Genomic DNA, 24,472 nt, shown 5'->3' on the forward strand with positions numbered 1-24,472 from the left:
CGAATGTGGACTGAGCAACAAAAAATTATGTACGTTGCAGGATTCATACATGGAGATGGATCGATGTGGGCGTCAGAAGCATCCGATTGGTGTCAAGATTATGACCAATTTGAACGCGCTTTCTTGCACAAATACTGGAATAAGGGAGTACAAGAAAGACTACGTAAGGAAGTTTTTGACCCACAACCTTTTTCTTTCAAAAATGGATCTTTAAGAAAGTATTTCGTGAAGTATATAAATAAAAGCAAATACTGGAATGAACCAATCCCGACGCAGGATATCATTCGAATATTAAAGGGCAAACTTCCACTTGAAGTTAAGGAAAAACTTCTACATGTGCCTGAATAACATGCGGAAGATTTTCTAGCCACATTGGATTCAATAGACATTCTGTTCGAAGAATCACGTGTGCGCTATAACCAGCCAAGTTACCAACCTAACAAATACAATAGTAACAACAAACAGTATGGCAACAAACCTTTTGCACACAATTCACCAAACCCACAGGTGAATTATTTCCAGAAAAATGTGAAATTTGGTAACGAAAATCCCGACCAGTGTAATCATGACCAAAATGTGAACAAACATATAAACGGAAATGGAGGAAGAATAATAAGAAGAGGAAAGGATACTATCAAGAAGGGAATTATCAGCAAAAACGCCGATATCAGCAACCAACCCAAGAATATCACAACCAACCACAAACTTCAGGTTGGGTACCAAATGATAATGCAAATGAATGGCGAAATCAACCACCAATAATAACCGACGTAACGGAGCAGATATCTACTAATAATGGACAATCGTCAAACTGAACTCGACTGTCAGAAGCCCCGACGGTGCAGTCGAGGAAGTTTTCAGGGGCGAAAATTCGAGCGTCAAAATTTTTCCGGTACAATGAAGGTAGATTATTAATAGAAGAAAATTCAGCAGGATATGATGCCTTGTCAAGATGAACATATCACTGTACCTGTTGCGAAAATTCAGGCGGCGATTGAAGGCATTACTGTGCAAGTTACTTTAGATACAGGAACAGCAGTAAATGTCGTTTCTGAGAAGTTATTTCAAAGAATACTTCAGAAAGCAAATCCACCGATTTTTCCTGTTCAATGTTGTAGAATTGTAGGTCCTACTGGTCATAAGTCTTCTCAGGTTAAAGTGCAGACTCAACTCCAGTTAGATATAGGAAATGTAGCTATAAATTGCACGTTCCTTGTAATAGGAAAATTGGTTGAGGACTGTATCCTGGGTATAGATGAATTTAGAGAGAGAAATTGACATATCGATTTTTCTCTAGGCCGTGCCAGTTTTACAATAATGGATCAGAAACATCAAGTGAATCTTCTCAGGGAATATAGTACCCATGGAAAGTATTGTCAGGGACGAAAGCTGCAAATAAAGTGGATACATAGCAAACCTGTACGGTATTACCAAATTAATTACTTGCAACCAGTTTTAAACCCTGAAGATATGGTATTTGAAAAGGTACAAGAACCTGAATATTTGCAACAACACCAAAGAAAGCAATTATATGATCTTCTACAGGAATATCATGAAGTCTTTCAAGAAAGACCTGGTGTAATCAAGGGATACACATGCCATTTAGATGTGATACCACACCAAGTTTTCTGCTGTAATTTTTATCCAGTACCGTGGCACCAACGAAAGGCAGTTGATGCGGAAATCCACCAGATGCTTGAATGGGATCTGATCGAACCTTCGACGAGTCCATACTGTAGTCCGCTTCATGTTGTCTCGAAAAAGGGAGGAAAAGTTCGTCTCGTGCTAGACGCACGGCAGATAAATAAGATTATCGTGCCCATGCGAACTCACCCGGAAAATATCGATGAGCTAATTCAAAAGTTCGAGGGGATGAAATACTTAACAAATATTGATTTGAGAAGTTCATTTTGGCAGGTGGCTCTAGACGAACCATCAAAAAGGTACACCGCGTTTGTACATGCAGGTAGAAGCTATCAATTTAAGGTTTTACCTTTCGGGCTAAACGTGAGCTCAGGAGTTTTTATAAATGCTCTAGATTATGCATTGGGACCTGCACTTCGAAGCAATTTAACTTTATTTGTGGACGACATGCTCATAGCTACGACCACATGGGAGGAGCACGTTGATTTATTGAGAAGAGTGTTAGAACGTTTCAAGGAAGCAGGCATAACCGCAAATCTGCAAAAGTCCCATTTTGCTCGAGATAAAATCAAATTTTTGGGTCATCTTATAAATGGAAAAGGCATCTTACCGGACTCCGAGAAACTAAAGGCAATCAAAAACTTTGCAGTTCCAACAACAAAAAGACAGTTAAAGAGCTTCCTCGGAGTTGTCTCTTTTTTCAGGCGTTTCATTCACGACCACTCTATTAATGCAGAACCGTTGTACAGCTTGTTGCGCAAAAATACTCCGTGGGTGTGGACGCAACAATGTCAGAATGCATTTGAAGCAATAAAACATGCCTTAGTCAATTCACAAATATTACATCATCCAGATATGAGCCAAGAATTCGGTTTAATGGCAGATGCTTTGGAAATTGGAATAGGTTCATGCCTCTTCCAAGTAAAGATGATAGACAGACAATCAACTTTCTGTCCAATAGCCTTTGCTAGCCGACTCTTAGCTGCTTGTGAAAGAACATATACGACTACCGAAAGGGAAGCATTGGCCGTAGTCTGGTCATTTAAGAAATTTTACTATTACTTATATGGAGCGAAGACAACAGTATACTGTGACCACAAAGCGTTAAGTTTTTTGCAAACGTGTAAATTATTACATCCAAGATTAGCAAGATGGACGCTCTCACTCCAAGAGTTTCAATTTGAAATTAAATACCTAAGCGGACAGGATAATTTCATCGCTGATGCACTGTCTAGAATGCCAGATGGAGATTTGTCAACTATCAACATCACGGACAATCCGTCCGAATTTAATGTTCTTATAATGACTGATAGAATACATAGGAAACATTTTCTTGACATTTGTAAGAACATGGAAAAACTTCAGAATGAAGATCCTCGTTGGCATTAAATAAAGGAAACTTAAGCAAAGCCTGGAAACGATGATCTGAAGAGACTGTACAAAGTTGAGGACGACGTCTTATTTTTCAAAGGGCATCTTGATTCAGATAATTGGAAGGTGTGTATTCCCGAGAAGAATGAGAATGACTTAATTTTGCACACGCACATCACTTGGGGACATTTTGGAGTATTAAAGTGTGCTTGGAAGATTCAAGCATATTGCTACTTCCCAAACATTCGCAGGAAAGTGCACAGACAGTTAAGGAAATGTAAAATTGGTCAGCTAGCCAAACCAGGAAATTTTTGTGTGAAAGATTTCCTACATCCTATTATACCCACTAAACCGCTGTCAATCATTTCGGTCGACGTCTGTGGTCCTCTACCATAATCAAGGGGAGGATGCAAATATATTGTAGCTTTTCTTGATATATTCACTAAGTATGTCAAACTTTATCCATTAAAATCAGCTACTGCTGCATCCATAGCCGAGAAGCTGGTCAAGGATTATATAGTCAAGGTAGGCAAACCAGAGGCTATTCTTTCTGACAATGGGTCAATGTTCACTGGATTTCGTTGGAGGCAAACATTAGCCAGTTGTGGTATAAAACAAATTCTAACATCAGTGTACCACCCTTCGGCGAATCCCGTGGAACGAATTTTTCGTGAATTAAACAGGTTCATGAGAACATATTGCCACAACCAGCAACCCAAATGGATCGATTATCTTCACGATTTTCAGGAAATTGTAAACAATATGCCACATACTACGACAGAATACACCCCATACGAACTGATGTTTGGAAAACAGGAACAGAATGACTGGATTCGACCAATTCCTAAAGTAGCTATTAACAAAATAGACCTACAAAATAAAGTACGACAATCCTTACTTAATATAATGGACAAGGCAAGAAAAAGGAAAATATATTTTGACAATCGACTTGGAAAAATAAAAACATATAAAGTGAAAGACCAACTTTTAGTAAAAACTCATCCTAAGGCTTCACTTATACAGAGGAAGAACACAAAATGGCAATTGGTGTATCAAGGACCATTTGCGATTACCAAAATACCCCATCCAGGAACTTATGTTTTGAAGGATGTGAAGAATGGAAAGGTGAAAGGAATGTATCCTCATCACTTGTTAAAGCAATTTCATGATGACTGAAGATTCTGAAGATTGAAAATACTATTCTTATCAAATAATATTGATTAGAGAATTTTCATTAAACCTATGAATCATACTTAGGATAGTTTCTTTCTTTTTGCAATTTAGTAGTTAGTTTTTTCTTTTCAGGCATAATGTAGGAGAGATATGCAGACATTACGCTATAGTATGAATGATTTCTTTTAAAATTTTTTTTATTTACTTGATAGTAACTTCAATCAGGTTTCACAATGCATAATGACCATGGGTTAGTGACTCAAATGAATCTGGTCTATGGCAAGATATTTTTTCTTATGTCAATTTAACAATCTCAATGTATGTTTGTATTTGTTTTTTTACTCGCTGAGCTGAAGTCATGCTGTTCGGAAGGGGTAACCCGTTCTCAGTTTTAAAAGGACGCCTATTACTTTGTTTCAATCTTTTGTGATGAACATTGTCTTTACGATTGTACTATTGTTGTAACATACCTGTGTATTGTACTGTTGTTGTAATATACCTGTGTATGTAAATTATGTTATATCAATTGTTGCTCGCGAAGTTACCAACTGAGCGAATGCCTTTCAGTTATAAGCACATCAACAAGTGTTAAAGTCCATCTGAAAGAAGACGAGCGTAAGTTGACACGGTAGCACCAGTTGGATTTGTGTATAGTGCAATCTAGGGTTGTTGATAGAAATGAAGAACACCTTACGACTTCCGAATATTTCGAATTCAGGACAGAGAATTAGAAAGAACTTTAGATTAGATTCTATTTCAGCTCAGCATAGATCAAACACCTTTTCCACGGAACTTACACTGACTCTTATTTTCATGTTAACCATATACGGAAAACCATAATACCCACGAGGAGACGGTGAAATGGGAATAGAATTCAATCAGTTACCCGGAGATGACTGATAGAAGGGAATCGTAGATGGACGTAAAACCAACGCGTCGACGGTTCACGTCAAGACACAGAAGATTAACAGTGTTGTGTTTCTTTTGTGAACAGTTTAAATTCATTCAAAAAAAATCCATATTGTAAATATTTTTTTTATTTTCCATTGTAATTCAATTAATTATTTTTGCAAATGAGAAATACGAGGATGGTAAATCTACCCCGAGGCTTTCCTTGGTTTTCCTTTGTGGGGCTTGGCCGAATGGCTAGATTCTCCGTTTGAGACATCCCAAGGCGAGTGACAGAAGCTTTGAGTGATGATGAAAAAGGTTTCTGATCACATCTCATGCCATCCTCGACAAATGAATAAAAGCAAGCATGTAAGCTATGCATATAAGCTGCATCAGGAATTCAGCACAGTCTTTGTCAGCAGTATATGCACCCAAATCCATAATTTACGTTTAGATAATCATTCACTAATACCAAAATATCATAAGAAATACAGTGGAAATTAATACTCTAGTGGACTTTAATACAGCGTCATAAACAATCACCGATATAGTGTTGTGTGAACGCTCGTGTTTGTTTTTGCCCAAAAACGTTCGTCCACAAGAGGGGCATATATGATGTATCATGCAGCGTAACTTGCTGTGACAGTGCGAGAGAGAGACAAAGATATTGTTTATTACTCTGTGGCGGTCAGCGCTCACATAATTATTCTTAGGATATAGAGTTTTTTGTTCTTGTTAAGAGTAATTTTAGGAGAGGAGAGCCATTCTTGTGATGTAAAAAATCGACGCCATTGAGAGTTTTTGATTCACATTGTAAAATACAAGTGCATATGGAAGGAAATCAGTTAATAGAACAATAAAATATTGTTCATTTCAAGAAGGTACGTCTTATCATACACCCAGCGATATACTGCTATTGTGATTTACTAATAAACAACAGCTGAGAACAGTTCCGACGGGAGTGCTCAGTTCTAGTGAAATAGTTCGATGTTTTCTTCGGAAAAGAAGTCACTTCATGGATCATTCAAATCCACAATAGTAACTGGACATTTCTCAGAACTGAAAGCAATCTGATTGCTATGCAACAGAGCCCCGAAGAATATTTCTCCGTACTTTGGTTACCACTTTCAGCTCAACACGGTATCTGCAGCATCTGGAGCAGATTTCTAGAACAGCGGAAGCGTGTAATCGCTATCAGTTTCACACACCGCCCTGTGTACGCTGTATGTATTTACCCACAACAGTGAACATACAGTTACTCACACACATAGAAAGACAAATACTAGGTGGTGTGGGGAAACATTTCAGTATAAAGGCCCTGTAGAGCTAAACAGTAATTAGCCTAGTAATAAATGGAGTCTTTATAGACGTCAAGTATAATAGTGCTTCCAGAGTCCCAGAAGACAGTCGTCATGACTTTACCGGCTGAGGGTGTAGCTTTGAACTTTTTCTTCAGAGGAGAAATGGTGTGGCCCCACTACATGGATTGCCGTTTTGTTTCCAGTCGGAAATGATGAATGCATGTTTGTTCGCACGTGACAATGTTCGACAAAAAATTGTCAATCAGACCCGTAAGGTGCAAGCAACACCGCAATATGGTCCTTCGTTGCTCTTTAGAGCCTTCTGTTAGGTGGTGAGGAATCCAGGGTATCCCAACTGTTCGGTGAGTATGTCAACACTACCAACAGGGCGTCCGATTGTGCTGCGAGGTGGTTCCTTGAACCCTCTGCCAGGCACTTTATTGTGAACAGCAGAGTAATCACGTAGATAGATAGAGGTGTTTGGTGTGATCCTCGATCACCTCGAATTAGCGTGTCCGCCCGTTCCAACACTGCAGGAGTCACATCTGTGTGCGGCCGGCCGGCACGCTGGAGATGGGACAGGTTTGCGCCCAAGGGCTCACCGCGTTTTTGTTCACAGACGTTCTGCAAGCGCCTATGAATGTCCTCGGTGCTCTGGCTGTTCGCCAAAAGAAACTCAATGACAGCTCTCCGCTTGGAACACTCTTCCGTTACTGACGCCATTTTAAAGGCTACGTATAGCGTCGCCATCTACCAGTACTTCATGAAAATATATGGCGAGAATATTCCATGATATCACACAACAAATTCCGCATTTTTTTTCAACCGAAACTCACCAAGGAAAAAATGTTGCATTACTTATTGAATGCCTCTAATACTGTATTTCATTTGGTAATATTCCACATTGATGACTGCGTGGAATCAAAAAAACTGAAAAAAGAAAATATATCTTAATATTTGCACCCTTTGGTGCTCAACTGGTACTTCAGCGATGTTTATCATGAAGCTAAAATTTAATACTTCCGTCTTTCGCAGCTTAATTTTTGTTATGATTTTTACCAAACGTCTCACGTTATAGTATTATCTTTAGCAGCTCTATAAAAAGGATAGCAGATAACTGTTGAATTATAAATATTTTGTGTTTCCTAACAGCACATTTCAATGTTCTACCCGTTCCGTACAACTGATTTTCCAAGTCCTTTGACGTCTCTAGCCGAATAAACATGCCATCAGCAAGCCTTAAGGTTTTTATGTATACTCCCCGAACTTTAATTCCCCTGCCAAATTTGCCTTTGGTTTCATTTTTGTTTGCTCAATGTACGAATCGAGTAACATGAGGGATAGGCTATAACCCCGTCTCACTCGCTAATCAACTACTGCTCGTTCCTCTACAAGCCTTAAGTAAACTTTCGCTCCCTGTATTTGATCCTTGCTACGAGGGTCACTCCAAAAGAAATGCACACTATTTTTGTAAAAATACAGTTTTCATTCCGCATGTGTGAAAGTTTTACAGTGTGTAGACACATCCTTCCTACTTGTTTTCAAACTTAGGTCAACCTGTTCCCGTGAGTGGCGCCGTCACAGCATGTCTTCAAGATACCTGTTACACTTGACGTTCGTCAGAAGCAGCGTGCTGTCATAGAATTCCTGTGCTGTGAGAACGAGACAGTGGGGAATATCCACAAGAGGTTGAAAAAGGTGTATGGAGATGCTGCTGTCGATCGCAGTACAGTTAGACGGTGGGCAAGCAGGTTACGTGATGAAAGCGAGCACGGCAATATTGAGGATCGTCCTCGAAGCGGCAGGCCTCGTCCTGCATACACTCCAGACAATGTGCAGAGAGTTAACGAATTGGTGACTGCTGGCAGACGCATCACAGTGAACGAATTGTCACGCTACGTTGGGATAGGGGAAGGAAGTGTTTGCGGAATACTGAAAGTGTTGGCGTTAAAAAGGTTTGTGCCAGGTGGGTTCCCAGGATGTTGACAGTGGCTCACAAAGAAACAAAAAAAACGGCATGCAGCAGACTTTTGGAACACTATGAGAATGGTGGAGATGAATTTCTTGGAAGAATTGTGACAGGTGGTGAAACATGGCTCCACCATTTTTCACCAGGGACGAAGAGGCAATCAATGGAGTGGCATCATGCAAATTCACCAAAGAAAAAAAATTCAAAACCACACCTTCTGCAGGAAAAGTTATGGCTATGGTGTTTTTCGATTCCGAAGGACTCTTGCTTGCGGACATCATGCTAAGTGGAACCACCATAAATTCTGATGCATATGTGACGACACTGAAGAAACTTCAAGCTCGACTGAGACGTGTTCGACCACATCGGCAAAAGCAGGCCACATGTCAGTCAAAATACCACGGAAGCGATCACAAAACTTGGATGGACAACACTGAAACACCCGCCTTACAGTCCTAACCTGGCTCCATGTGACTATCATCTCTTTGGAAAACTGAAACTCTCTTCTTGGAACAAGGTTTGAAGATGATGACTCCCTTGTGCACGCTGCCAAACAGTGGCTCCAACAGGTTGGTCCAGAATTTTACCGTGTGGGTATACAGGCGCTGGTTCGAAGATGGCGTAAGGCAGTTGAGAGGGATGGAAATTATGTGGAGAAATGAAAATATTGTTCCTAAAGGATGTATCTACACACTGTAAAACTTTCAATCATGTAGAATAAAAGATGGATTAAAAAAAAATAGTGTGCATTTCTTTTGGAGTGACCCTCGTTCCATCAGGACTTTCGAGAGCGTATTCAGGCAAATGTAGTTCTGCTTTCCTCAGTTTACCTTTTTTATAGGGTCAGTATTGCCTCACATGTCCTCCAGAGCCCACACTCAGCTTCCTCGAGGTCGGCTTTTACTAGTCATTCCACTCTTTTGTGTGTGTCAGTGTTTTAAAACCAGGACTTAGTAAATTGATGATTCGGTATTACTTACACCTGTCAGCATACGCCTTTTTTGGAATTTTTGTTCACTGCATGTAAATGTAAATTATTATTGTTACCATCGTCTGGTTTTTCGTAATTTAAATGTTTCATACAACATCCTTTTGTGTCCCTCTCGCGTACCGTACCTGCAGTGCACTGACTTTGCGAGGCGAATCCTCAGCTTGTGGCGGCTCAGTAGCTGCGCGGTCAGCGTGGCGGATTGCTCCTCAGAGGGGGGGCGGGTTCGATTCCCGTCACCGCTGGAGATTTTCTTTGCTCTGGGACTGGGTCGTCTATTGTCGTTACGTTCGTATGTGATAACTGACATTATACTATAAAGATAGCTGTTTGGGCATGTCCCGAAAGCCAACAAATTAAGAAAAAGCAATTCGTCGCTAGCCTATAGACCGTTCCTCTGCTACAATGACCAGCCTCACAAAGCTTTTAGGCAGTTTTTTGCAGTCTTATATGCAAATTCCGGTGTAGTTTCTCACTCAAGCCTCTTAGTCGCAATACACACTCTATTCATGCACCTTATGACAGTCAGGTTTCGTCTATTCATGTAAAAAACAGAAGTATATTAGGTTACTTTTCTTGACCTATATATCGACTGAAGGGAAAAAAAACGCAGATACAAAAAAAAATTAATGTAGAGTAATGAAATTTCGCCAGTGTGTTTGTCTAGGTGACATAATTGAGTGATTAACGTTGCAAAAAAACAGGCTGAAGTGTCTGATAAGCCATTGCAAATGTGAAATTTGGTACCTTAATAACCTGTGTAACCGCCAGAATGTTGACTGCAACCGTGCCAACGTGCATGCATTGTGTTGTACAGGTGCCGCTTGTTACTTTGTGGGGTGGTTTTTGATGCCTGTTGCACTTAGTCGGTCAGTACATGGACGGTCACTGCTGGATGTAGTCCGATGGAGTTGTAGTCCGATATGTCCCATACGTGTTCGATTGGAGACAGATCTGGTGATCGAGCAGACCAAAATATATCGACACTCTGTAGAGAATGTTGGATTATAACAGCGCTATGTGGGCGAGTGTTAACCTGTTGGAAAACACTCCCTGGAATGCTGTTCTTGAATGGCAGCACAACAGGTCGAATCACCACACTGACGTACGGATTTGCAATCAGAGTGCGTCGGATAGCCACGAGAGTGCTCCTGCTGTCATACGAAATCGCACCCCAGACTGTAACTCCAGGTGTGGGTTCAGTATGTCTAGCATGCAGACAGGTTGGTTGAACGCCCTCAACTGGCCTCCTTCTAGCTAATACACGGTCATCACTGGCGCCGAAGCGGAAACAGCTTTCATCAGAAAACACAACAGACATCGACCCTCCCCTTCAATAAGCTCTCGCTTGACGCCACTGAAGTCGCAAATGGCGGTACTTCGGGGTCACTGAAATGCGCACAGTGGCGACTGGCTCGGAGCTGTCCTTGAAGTAACCGATTTCTCACAGTTCGTTCACTGTGGAGCCAATTGCTGCTCAAATTGCTACTACAGTTGCAGTACGATGCGCCAGGGCCATACGCTGGACGCGATGTTGTTTGCTCTCGTTAGCGCCACGTATTCGTCCGGAGTCCGGTATTCGTGCGACCGTACATCCTCCTGACCATCGCTGCAAGCAGTCATGTGCAGTCGCTAAATTCCTGCTAAGTCTTTCTGCAATATCGCAGAAGGATCATCCAGTTTCTCGCAGCCCCATTATACGAACTCGTTCAAACTCAGTCTTTCTGCAATATCGCAGAAGGATCATCCAGTTTGTCGCAACCCCATTATACGAACTCGTTCAAACTCAGTCTTTCTGCAATATCGCAGAAGGATCATCCAGTTTCTCGCAGCCCCATTATACGAACTCGTTCAAACTCAGTCTTTCTGCAATATCGCAGAAGGATCATCCAGTTTCTCGCAACCCCATTATACGAACTCGTTCAAACTCTGTAATATCGCAGAAGGATCATCCAGTTTCTCGCAGCCCCATTATACGAACTCGTTCAAACTCAGTCTTTCTGCAATATCGCAGAAGGATCATCCAGTTTCTCGCAACCCCATTATACGAACTCGTTCAAACTCTGCAATATCGCAGAAGGATCATCCAGTTTCACGCAGCCCCATTATACGAACTCGTTCAAACTCAGTCTTTCTGCAATATCGCAGAAGGATCATCCAGTTTCTCGCAGCCCTATTATACGAACTCGTTCAAACTCTGCAATATCGCAGAAGGATCATCCAGTTTCTCGCAACCCCATTATACGAACTCGTTCAAACTCTGCAATATCGCAGAAGGATCATCCAGTTTCTCGCAGCCCCATTATACGAACTCGTTCAAACTCTGCAATATCGCAGAAGGATCATCCAGTTTCTCGCAGTCCCATTATACGAACTCGTTCAAACTCAGTCTTTCTGCAATATCGCAGAAGGATCATCCAGTTTCTCGCAGCCCCATTATACGAACTCGTTCAAACTCAGTCTTTCTGCAATATCGCAGAAGGATCATCCAGTTTCTCGCAGCCCCATTATACGAACTCGTTCAAACTCAGTCTTTCTGCAATATCGCAGAATGATCATCCAGTTTATCGCAACCCCATTATACGAACGCGTTCAAACTCTGCAATATCGCAGAAGGATCATCCAGTTTCTCGCAGCCCCATTATACGAACTCGTTCAAACTCAGTCTTTCTGCGATATTGCAGAAGGATCATCCAGTTTATCGCAACCCCATTATAAATGGCTCTGAGCACTATGGGACTTAACATCTGTGGTCATCAGTCCCCTAAAACTTAGAACTACTTAAACCTAACTAACCTAAGGACATCACACACATCGATGCCCGAGGCAGGATTCGAACCTGCGACCGTAGCAGTCGCGCGGTTCCGGACTGAGCGCCTGGACCGCTAGACCACCGCGGCCGGTACCCCATTATACGAACTCGTTCAAACTCAGTGAGGTGATGATATGGTGTCCTTGTCGCCTTAAAGGCTTTCTCGACTAACATCAACTCACCACGTCCTCTCTCAAAGGTAAGTAACGCTCAGGACCATTACAACGTGCATTTGAACCAAACCACATTTGCTTTCTCGTAGTTTGCTGCTAGCTGCACTGTTATAAGACCGGCTCGTAATGTGAAGAGACATCATCTTTCAGATGTAGGAACATACCTGCCAAGTTTAGTTCATGCCGCTCAACTCCTTCTTCGTGGTGCGATTTTTTTCTTCAGTATGTTTTGACATATTTATGCCGTCATCAACTGATGTAATTTTATTTAATTTTTACAACTGGCGTCCCTCAGCTCGTACCATCAAGTACTCGAGAAAAGGGGGGGGAGGGGGGAGGAGGGACACATAAACTGAAATTTTTGTTTGGTAGTTTTGGTATGGTGATACATTATCTGGAGCCGCTGATATGTGCTATCTGGGGAAGCGCGATATGGTAACACCGCAGACATCAGCGTAACGAACGTGTAATAACTATCGCCGGACCTACGGAGAACAGGTTCTCTGCACGACCAGTCTCTTAAGCTCTTGAAGGCGGAAGTTTTTAATGCCAAGAATAACAGAAAGTGAAGGTGAAATGATTCCGAAGGCCAAGTGCCTAGGGTGTAGCGTAACTGTAAACTGGGGAACGACTATTAATTTATCTCTTATTGAAATAGTAATTCGAATGACTCCTGTTTTAATTTCTGTCTGAGTAACACCTGTCGGAGATACATGTATGAAAACACGCGTAGTGGACAAAATGAGGTATACTACTGAATGATAATGATGATAATTAAAATTCTGCACGTTAAGATCATTATTTTGAAAATAAATCAGTAATTTTGTACGCCTTGTATAACAACATATTAGTATTTTTTCTTGGTTTTCTGTGCTATCCAAAGTTGTTTTCTTTTTTTTTCTACATATAACGAACTAGTTGTGCCTTGTGCCATTCATGATGAAGATAATTTTCTTATATGTAAAACATGAATCTATACTGTTTTAAAATTTAGAAGAGTAAGTCGAACTTAATACATCTTTGTGAAGCAGTCTCTATAATTTGTTGCTTCTTTTGTTATTTCCTCCGTTACCTTTATTTATTAATATGTATGTATCATTGTAACCTCATATAAGAGAGAATAACTACTTATCTTTGTCAGGCATTGGCTCATATCTCGTTATTTATTGTCACTAATCTCTTTAATATCTTATTAACAGGTTCCCAAGTGGAAATCTGGGTGAGTCGTGTTGTATGAAAGGAAATAATAGGCTTGGGCGATACCTGTTTAGCCGCCATCGCGGCCACCTCGCCGAGATAAGTACGAATTGTAGTAACTGCTTAGAATCTGCATATCATCTAATTGAAAAGTCCGATCGCCCAGTGCAAATCAAACTAGCGGACTTAAAATATTCCAATCTTATATTGCCGCGAGAATACGAAGAGAATAATATTTTGGGTCTCAAAAAATGTCAGTCGCTAGACTTTTCGTCAACTTAACTCGCCCGGTCCTAAATATGGAGTGTTAGAGATCTGTCTAATGATGGTTTCTTAATTTTTCACAATTAAGAATAACAGGTTGACTTTATCTTCTGAATCTTAAGAAATATAGGAGGAGGAGAATGGTAGTGGTTAATACCCCCTTGACAACGAGGTTATTGGAGGCGGAGCACAACCTCGGGTAAGTGAAGGATTGAAAAGGAAATTGGCTGTGCCCTTTAGAAGAAACCATCCCGGCATTTGCCTAAAGCGATTTATGGAAATCACGGTGTTGTAACTGCGACCGGGACGGTCGCGGGGTAGCAATGACGGCAAGCGGTACCAGACACGGAAAACCTAAATCAGAATGGAAGGACGTTGATTTAAACCGCCGTCCTCCCGAATGCGAGTCAAATGTGCTAACTACTGATATATATATATATATATATACATATATATATATATATATATATATATATATATATGTGTGTGTGTGTGTGTGTGTGTGTGTGTGCGCGCGCTAGGAAGTAGTAATTACTGAGTTGTTGTGAAAACGAAGTCCAGTGGAGGAAAGCAGTTCGCTGAAGCGGTTCGAAATTCCTCTTTCTAGCTTGATTTTTATGTGGCAGGTGTATGGCTTTGTGGAACGAGTTGCAGTTGTTTCCATCACACTCCACGTGCCTCGTCGGACTCGACGAACAGTAGAATATTTCTATTTATCTGAAGTATACTGAAATACTGCATTTACTAACATAAATAACACAAACTTTTTCATTACTTTTTTTTTTAAAAATGGAACTACAGCGCTTAGCTGGTGTAGCTACAATAGTACGCTATACTAATTCATGTGAACTAAATCCATGGGCGAAATGTCAACAGCCACATTATACTATCATCTACATTTCCACCGAAATCTTTACACTGCAAACTACTGTGAAGAGCATGGCATAGTGCACTTAGCATGGTACCATGTATAAGGGTTTCGTCCAGTTCCATTCACGTATACAGCGGCAGACGAATTACTGGTTCAAATGGCTCTGACCACTATGGGACTTAACTTCTGTGGTCATCAGTCCCCTAAAACTTAGAACTACTTAAACCTAACTAACCTGAGGACATCATACACATCCATGCCCGAGGCAGGATTCGAACCTGCGACCGTAGCGGTCACGCGGTTCCAGACTGAAGCGCCTAGAACCGCACGGCCACACCGGCCGGCAGACGAATTACTGTTTAAACTCCTTTGCAAGTGCTGTAATTAGTCTGACCCCGTCTTTGTGGCCCCTTCTGTAATGACATGCAGGGGGCGGTAGCATATTCCTAGATTACTCACTTTATACTCGCTCTTGAAACTTTGTAAGCAGACTTTTGCGTGATGGTTGGACGATTATCTGCACGCGTCTGCCGGTTTAAGTTTCACAATAATCCCGTGACGCTGTCCAGCGGGCAAAACAACCTTGTAAGCAATTTGTTCTGCTATTCTTTGTATGCATTCAAGATTCGTTGTTACTGTAGTCCTATTTTGTACGAGTTCCACAAAATAGAAAGATCTTCTAGAATGGATCACACAAGTGTTTTCAAAGGAATCTCATTCGTAGACTGACTGACTTTTCCGAATATCCTTCCAGTTAATTATAATCTGCCACCAGTTTCACCTACAACTTAGCCTATGTAGTCATTCCATTTCATATCCCTATACGTTGTTCCACTTGGGTATTTATAGGCAGTGACAGTTGATTAGTTGATATTATTGTCGTCTGTATAACTAAGCGATTTAAAAGGTCATCCGGTTCCAGTTGTAGTTTGCCTGTCTGTCGGCTTCCAGAGGCAAATGAAATTTGATTTTAATATTTCGTACCGATACGCACGCGACAGCATGCGCTACTTCATCTTTTCAAAACATCGTGCGTAAGAACGTGTTCCTTCCGGGGTTCATACCACTGTTCTATTGATGACAGAGAGGTGGAATCAACTTCAAAAAATGGCTCTGAGCACTATGGGACTCAACTGCTGTGGTCATCAGTCCCCCAGAACTTAGAACTACTTAAACCTAACTAACCTAAGGACATCACACACACCCATGCCCGAGGCAGGACTCGAACCTGCGACCGTAGCAGCAGCGCGGCTCCGGACTGGAGCGCTTAGAACCGCACGGCCACCAAGGTCGGCTGGATCAACTTCTCTGAAGAGTCCTCGGACTAGGGAATATTTATATACCCATCAAGAGGTTCGTCTTAATGTAACTGTTCTACAGTACAAGGTCAACAGATGAATTTTCCATACTTTCTCCAAATGGAGCAAATCGGTTGGCCCTTTCTGCATTGGATGTGATGCACGGCAAGCCTTGAAGGGCTTATGGAGGCACCGTTACTTCATGGGCGATTTATTAGGAAACCCCAAAGAATGATTTTTCACTATTTTTTCGTACCAAAACGGAACCACGGATTCAAAAAAGGCTCTGCACAGCAAATGACTGAAATTACAACGATATGATCTTAAGATCCACATCGCGGAAGAACTTGAAAATTTTGTGTTATTTATGTTAGTAATTGCAGTATTGCAAGATATTTCAGACATCCGTTTCCGAGGTAGAGAGTTTCAAAGTCATCCTACTTCTACACGTGAAAGGTGCACGGAAAATCCGGTATGAAATTAGAATTATATTAATACCTTCAGCTGCTGACGGGCGTTGATATATGTCAACGGGGAGAGCTGAAAATGTGTGCTCCGACCGGGACCTGAACCCGGGGTCTCCTGCTTACATGGCAGACGCTCTATCCATCTGAGCCACCGAGAGCACAGGGGATGCTGTGACTGCAGGGACTATCTCGCGCACGCCTCCCGCGAGACCCACATTCTCACCTTGTATGTCCACACACAACATTCGCAGTGTCCCTTACCCAACACACTCATTACTCGTGGAAGACATTCTTACCAAGTCCCGTAAGAGTTCGGGGAATATGTGTGCATCCGCACAGAAGAAGAAGGTCTTGGCCAGTATTGCCAGAACTATATACTTATATGGATATGGTGTCTGTACGAAAAAACAGACACCATGTCCCATATAGCCGGCCGAAGTGGCCGTGCGGTTCTAGGCGCTGCAGTTTGGAACCGCGAGACCGCTACGGTCGCAGGTTCGAATCTTGCCTCGGGCATGGATGTGTGTGATGTCCTTAGTTTAGTTAGGTTTAACTAGTTCTAAGTTCTAGAGGACTAATGACCTCAGAAGTTGAGTCCCATAGTGCTCAGAACGATTTGAACCATGTCCATATAAGTATATAATCCGGTATTAGGAGAAACCTAAATAATAAATAACCGCAATAAAATTCTCAAGTTTTGACGGTATATTCTCTGGGCGTGTATCTAGAAGTGCCATTTTCGCATTTTCAAAAATCTTTATTAATTCACGGTCCGTTCCTTAAAAACCCACGAAAAAGCGTTATTTTTACTATTTTTTATACCAAATCTGAGCTGCGGATTCTAGTACCGGTATGCACAGCAAACGGAAAAAATTTTTAGGATATATATTTGTAAGATTCCGATCTGGAACACCCTTGCAAATTTTCTTGTTATTTTCAACTGTTACAGAGATACAGAGTTTCAAAGTTACCTTACCTGAACACGTTAAAGAAGTACGTAAAAGCCGATGCGAGGCAAAAACGTACTTCATAAAGTAACATAGCTCGGAGAAATACTCTGTAAAGTGTCTCTATTATCATCAGATGGGTTCTGGGAACTCCATAATGTAGTACTGAAGCACATGCAAAATATTTGTGGACGGGAAATCGGATACGAGATGTAAAACTGGTTTTTCGTTATTTCATGAAAGCATTAAAATTTTATTGTCCCATAAATTTATTTTCGTTTGAGTGACATGCCCTGCTGTAATAGGGAAAAGAGGGGAACCAACGGGAAAATGCTGCTCACACTGCCTGAGGGGAAGGAATAAAGAAAAGGAGAATGTGGGCGAGAGTCAGGGACAATTAGATATATAGTGTATAACAAAGACAACAAGGAAGAGAGAAATAATGACAGTGAGAAGAGGGAGCAGCGGCGATCAAGAATGATAGACATAGTAGCAGTAGAACAGAGCTACAGGGAGACAGTGGCAGGAGGCGGTGGAGTTAGAAGAGAACGAAGCAGACCGTGGCTGAGAAGCGTGAGACACTGATAATTGGAGAGACACAAGAGCTAATGACCGTGAGTTGGGCTAAATCAGTGAGAGAAATCAAAAAGTGGGAGTGGTAAGGTATGAGCGACATACAGCAATGAATTAGTGGATGTGAGCGAGTTACACGTAGGGAAACTTGTGGGAGTGAAAGTGCGCGAATATGTTCGATTTTTGGAGAATTTTTGAAGGTACTAGGGAAGCTAGAAAGAGGCAGCTGGTATCCCACTTTACAGTCAGTCTTTCAAACAGAAGCAGGAGCATATTCCACCTGTAATTATTGATCTAATTTAAAAACTTAAAATGCCCCTACAATCTGCTCATTAGGGGGTATAATTTTAAGTTAAAAGTTTAACTACACAAGTCAATTATTGCGTATACGTCTTCAGGCAGTATTAATGCATGTACCGCAAACTACAAAGATTATATTTATCCAATATTTGAGAATGAGAGCACTTAGCGACTTCGAACACACTATACAAATAATTTCAAAATTTTTCAGAACTTCCCCCTCTGCCCCAAAAAACAATGAAAAGAAAAACAAAACATTGTTTAGTAAATTTTCGCTATTCATGCAGAAAAATTTTAGCATCAGACACGATATTTTAAATTGTTTCTTCTTTACTACCAGCCCGATTCCCAACACATTTTGCAGACAACGGTATCATTTTATACCACTGAATCTACCTGTAAAATTACACCATTGTACGACACATGGTTCGGGAGATATGACGTCATAAACATACAACTGCCTGAGAAACTTGCTTTTCTTAAAACAGAGCGCGGATTACCCACACTGTCATCCAGTGTTTGATAATGAGGGGAGTTAGTGACTTTCAACGAACTTTAAACATAATTTCTTTTCTAAACTTTTTCATTGATCTACGAGTCAATAATCCAAAACAAATAAAAGTAACACGACTACGGTTTTGCGTCGTTGGCCATAAATCTTTTAGATGCTTAACGTCAAATCTGGAGAGGAATTGCGCCTTATGCAACACACTGTTTTAGTTTTATTTTACTCCGGTATGTTTCAGCACTTTATGTACTATCTTCAGTGAGATTCCCCTCTGGGCCCGGGTTCGATTCCCAGCAGGGCCGAGGAATTTTCTCCGCCCAGGGACTGGGTGTTGCGGTGTCCTGATCATCATTCTATCACCCTCATCGACTGCAGGTCGCCGAAGTTGCGTCAAATTGAAAGACCGGCACCCAGCGAACGGTCTGCCCGACGGGGGGCCCTAGCCATACGAATACATAAAAAAATGGGATTCTTATTTTCTCTCTCACACGATGCTATTGCGTGTATACGACGATAGCTTTAATTCTACTACACTTTCTAGAGCTGCTCGTGGTTTCATGGTTTATCGACGTTTTGGTGGTGTTTCAATTGCTTGTGTCGTGTTAAAGCACTTATTTGTTATGCTACAGTGGTTTCTTGGGCTCGACACACATTTTGAATGGTTTGTCAGTAACAAGAAACGACAGCAGCAAAGAAATGAATACTTTCAACCCTTCCGCTGCTACCGACGATCTATTAGCGTACTGTGCCCAGGCGGCTTCTGTTTCCGCTGTACTGCTAGCCAAATGCTGATACTGGGCTGAGGGGAAGCGCTCCGCCCGGTATGAAATACTTATTATACGATTTTACGAAAACTATTGTATGCAAAAAATTGATTTTTGCGCAACTTGTAGTTTCATATCTTCACTCGGTAAAGGACTGAATTTCCCTTCGTTTTTCTTCATGCTTACTGCACCGTATCAAATCGAGTGAAACATTGCGCAAAATTTTAAAGAGATCGCTGTGGTTGAAACGCTTTGCCTAAACTTTGCGTATGATTGATTTTAGCTCATACGTTGCAGTGAATGAAATGTAGATGAGATATTGAAATTTTATTTAAAATTGACAGTGGAACGACATCTGACTGCACTCTCGAGTTATTGGGTTTTGTATCCCAAGGCCGGTCGTTCGCGGCGCACCCCTTCACGTCGTTGCGCTTTGCCAATTGTATGGTCGTAACAATAGTTACAGGCCAGAAGTATCTTTAATAAGATGAAAAATGCATTCTGTTCGAGAGACATTTGTTTAAACACAAAAATGAGGTTGCTAAGATGCTATGTATTCTCAAAATTATTATACGGAATGGAAGCGTGGACATTGAAAAAGAAGGACATGAACAGTTTAGAAGCTTTTGAAATGTGGGCATATAGAAGAATACTTAGAATTAGTTGGGTGTCGAGGATTACTAATCAAGATGTCCTAAGAAGAATGGGAAAGGAAAAAGAATTAATTAAAATTATTAAAGTAAGGAAGCTACAATATTTAGGCCATGTTATTAGGGGAGTAAATTACAAAATATTGCAAATAATACTAGAAGGGAAAATTTGTGGGAAGAGAACGAGGGGTAGAAGACGGACATCCTGGATTGACAATTTAAAAAATTGGTACAACTGTTCAACGTCAGAACTCCTTAGATCAGCCAAATCAAGATCAGAAATTGCCATGATGACAGCCAACCTTCTTAGAGGAGACGGCACATGAAGAAGAAGAAGAACAATAGTTATATCTCACAAACGCCTACGTGAGTTTTCTCTGTTCTTTCGGACATGTGAGCAAGAAGAGACACCACTCATATATATGCTCCGTGAATGCTAATACGAAGCGTGTTTTTTAAGTAAGTACCGTTTTGGAATTAATAAAAGACGCGCTAAGATATCTCAATAATTTTATTTGTACGTGAAAGCCTGTTCCTTAATCTACTTTTCTACATAATTTCCATCAATATTGAGGCACTTGTCATAACGTTGTAGCAGTTTTTGAATACCCTCCTCATAGAAGTCTGCTGCCTGACTTGTTAATCACCCCATCACCACTGTTTTGACTTCGTCATCGTCTTGAAGACGCTGACCGCCCAGGTGTTTCTTCAAGTGCAGCAACAGATGGCAGTCACTGTGTGCAAGATGGGGGCTGTACGGAGGATGATCTAGTGTGTCCCATCGAAAAGATGTGATGAGATCTTTGGTCTGATTCGCCACATGCGGACGGGCACTGTCTTGCAGTAAAACGATGCCCTTGCACAACTTCCACGGACTGTTGCTTTGATTCTGGTGTGACGTAGGTCACCCATGTTTCATCGCCCGTAACAATTTGGCTTAAGAAATCATCACCGTCGTTGTGGTATCACTCAAGGAAAGTCAATGCACTGTCTAAACGTTTGGTTTTGTGCACATCCGTCAACATTTTCGGTACCCAACGTGCGGACAATTTTCGGTAATTCAAGTGCTCGGTCACAATGCCATACAAAACACTACGAGAAGCATTAGGAAAGTCATCCCTCAAGGAGGAAATCGTAAAGCGGCTGTTTTCTCTCACCTTATTGTCCACTTCCTGCACCAAACTTTCATTAACGACCGAAGGAGGCCCCCTCCGTTGTTCATCATGCACATCTCTGCGGCCATCTTTAAATGCTCTCATCCACTTTCTAACCATTCCATTACTCATAATGTTTTCTCCGTAAACTGCACAGATCTCTTTTAGGCACGATCGCTTTTAGGCCTTTAGCACTGAGAAATCTTATAACAGCCCGTACTTCACAGTCGGCGGGACTCACGATTATCGGAGGCATCTTAAACACTCAGTACACAAAGTAAACAAGGAAGAATCAGACTGTAATGGCGTTCATGCAAAAATAAAATTATCGAGATATCTTAGCGCGTCTTTTTTTTTAATTTCTAAACGGTACTTACTTAAAAAAACAAGCCTCGTATGATCAGTCAGTTTAGAGCTGCGTTCGCCCAACCTCGTACGGGACTTGACGCGATGCGACTAGCATACGGAGGAAAAAGGGCTAAGGGTAGAGTGCGTCAAACGGGAGTAGGATTGACAGGGGAAGGGGGGGGGGGGGGACGCAGGAGGCGCGCTCGGGTAATCCGTGCGGTTGTGTATAGTTATTGTGCCAAGGCAGCGTAAATGCATAACACATTTGCGTAGTAAGCAGGAGACCCGCGTTCGAATCCCGCTATTGGTGCAAATTTTCATCTGTCGACAATGAATTCTTTCATTCCCCAGATGGCACAGAGATCGTAATTTCTCCTTTCTGAATATATCTCGTGAACGATTCAAGATATCGAAATGAGGTTTCCTGCAAATGATAGCGAGCAATGAGGCGCACAGAGTAAGCTGTATGATAAATACTCGAAGCTTTTTCGTTCACCGAGTAGCTCGTCTGCAGCAGCGATAGGTCAGCGGTTCAGAGGTCCATAACGCTGTAGGAAGACTCAAGCAGCGTGCGTATACACGTCAACGACACCGGTGATGGTGGTGTTAGTTAGTGTGCGTGTGTGTGTGTGTGTGTGGTTTTGGAACTTATGGGCGCCCAACGGCGAGGTTATCAGCGCCATGAAAACAAACAAAGGTGCATAAGAACAAAATCTGTCGTACACGCGTGGACACGAAACGACCACACAATGACTATCGCACAGGCACTCTCACATACATTAAAACCAATGAGAAGGCAAGATAGCTAATCAAGAAAGTAAAAGAGACAAAAAAAACCACAAAAGAGCTAAAAGAACAGCACAGGGAAATGAGACTGGCTGACCACTTATGAAAAAATTTGGGTGAGCCAGCCACCCCGTTGACACACTAAAATATCTCCCCAAAATCTTGTTAAAAATGTGGGACAATTCACAGAACTTTAAAACCCGAACCAAATTCATTTGGCATTGCATAAAATAGACTGCAGATCCGCTGCAGTCCGCTGGTCAGCAAATAAAATGCAGTCCAATAAAATGTGGTGCACCGTGATCTGCACGCCACAAGCACCACACATCGGAGGGTCCTCTCGCCGGAGTAAAAATCCATGCGGCGGCCGCAGTGGCCGAGCGGTTCTAGGCGCTACAGTCTGGAACCGCGCGACCGCTACGGTCGCAGGTTCGAATCCTGCCTTGGGCATGGATGTGTGTGATGTCCTTAGGTTAGTTAGGTTTAAGAAGTTCTAAGTTCAAGGGGACTGATGACCTCAGAAGTTAAGTCCCATAGTGCTCAGAGCCATTTGAACCAAAACTCCATGCGTCATAGGGCTGTGGCCGATGCGAAGACGAGTAAGGATGACCTCGTCCCGCCGACGTGGCCGGAAGGAAGTGCACCACGGCCGAGTTGTGGTCTTGATCACACGGAGCTCGTTGTCGGTTACTTCTAGCCACTCATGTTCCCATCGACACAGGACTTTATACCTCAACAGCGAGGTAAGGGCATGCATAGCACACTGAAAGACCTGACGGTCACGACACGCCTCCTTGGCTGCTCGATCAGCCCTTTCATTCCCCAGAATTCCTGCGTGCTCTGGTACCCAGCAGAAAGACACCTGCTTCTCCAGTCGGTGTAGTTGGAGGAGGGTTCCTTTATCTGTTGGGTACAAACTCTGGAGAGAGTAAAGGGCGCTCAAAGAATCTCAACAGGCGAGAAATTTAACACTGAGAGAAAGTCTCATCTGCTCCAGTGCCCGCAAGATGGCATATAATTCTGCGTGAAAGATGGTAAATTGGGGCGCTCAACATCGTGGTCATCAGCGTGAGTACAAGTTCCCAAACTTTCCATTTACAGTCTCGCCACGTCTCCAATGATGGACAAGAGAAACACCCAGTCCCCAAGCGGAGAATTTCCCCGAACGCAACACCTGGGGAACAGCGAAATGGTTAATGAATTCGGAGTGGCGTGAGCTGTTACTGGTACTATCAGAAACAATAGAACTATGGGCACAGAAAAAACGTTCTCCCTGAACTGTTTATGTAGAGCGTCGGCGGTACTCACGCAGGTGCGCGGCCGCGGCCGCCCGCAGTGGGGCGAGCAGCAGCGCCGCCCCGCAGACCAGCGTCACTGTGCAGGCGGCGGTCATGTCTGCGTCTGCCGTACGGCCGCCGCGGCCGCAGTATAACCCAGCGGCCCCCACCCGCCGGCCACGCAGTCGCAACTCGTTTTCACCGGTAATTTGCAAGTCAGGCCGCAACATGCGCGCCTTTCGACTCCCGTGTACTGCGGTTTCCCGCACAACCCTTGTGTATGGCCGTCAGGTTTTAGGTTCGTAATGGTTCAAATGGTTCAAATGGCTCTGAGCACTATGGGACTCAACTGCTGAGGTCATTAGTCCCCTAGAACTTAGAACTAGTTAAACCTAACTAACCTAAGGACATCACAAACATCCATGCCTGAGGCAGGATTCGAACCTGCGACCATAGCGGTCTTGCGGTTCCAGACTGCAGCGCCTTTAACCGCACGGCCACTTCGGCCGGCTAGGTTCGTAATGTTCCTTTTACTCTTCACTCAAAAATGCATCTACGAAATGGGAAGAAAACAGAAACCACTGGAAAAAAGCGCAGTCTGTCACAAGGCAGGACATACTCAAACAAATGCGATTATCTTTACGAGGTGGGGAACTCATCTTGAACATCAATACACACTGATGTGCATAACGTAAGGCCGAAAGTAAGTTTCGCATGATGCGTCACTGCCGAATAACATAGCTGGA

The 24,472-nt window shown here is 42.3% G+C and overlaps 1 protein-coding gene across 1 annotated transcript in view; it reads right to left on the reverse strand.

The window, feature by feature from the left end:
• LOC124711561 (protein takeout-like) overlaps nucleotides 1-23,857 on the reverse strand; it is a 68,632-nt gene extending 44,775 nt beyond the window's left edge. Inside the window, exon 1 of the mRNA XM_047241700.1 lies at nucleotides 23,758-23,857. Coding sequence (XP_047097656.1) covers nucleotides 23,758-23,842 — 85 coding nt within the window. The 5' untranslated portion in view covers nucleotides 23,843-23,857. The remainder of the gene's footprint in view (nucleotides 1-23,757) is intronic.
• Between the last annotated feature and the right edge of the window lie 615 nt (nucleotides 23,858-24,472).

Source organism: Schistocerca piceifrons, chromosome 8, assembly GCF_021461385.2.
Source record: "Schistocerca piceifrons isolate TAMUIC-IGC-003096 chromosome 8, iqSchPice1.1, whole genome shotgun sequence".
NCBI lineage: Eukaryota > Metazoa > Arthropoda > Insecta > Orthoptera > Acrididae > Schistocerca > Schistocerca piceifrons.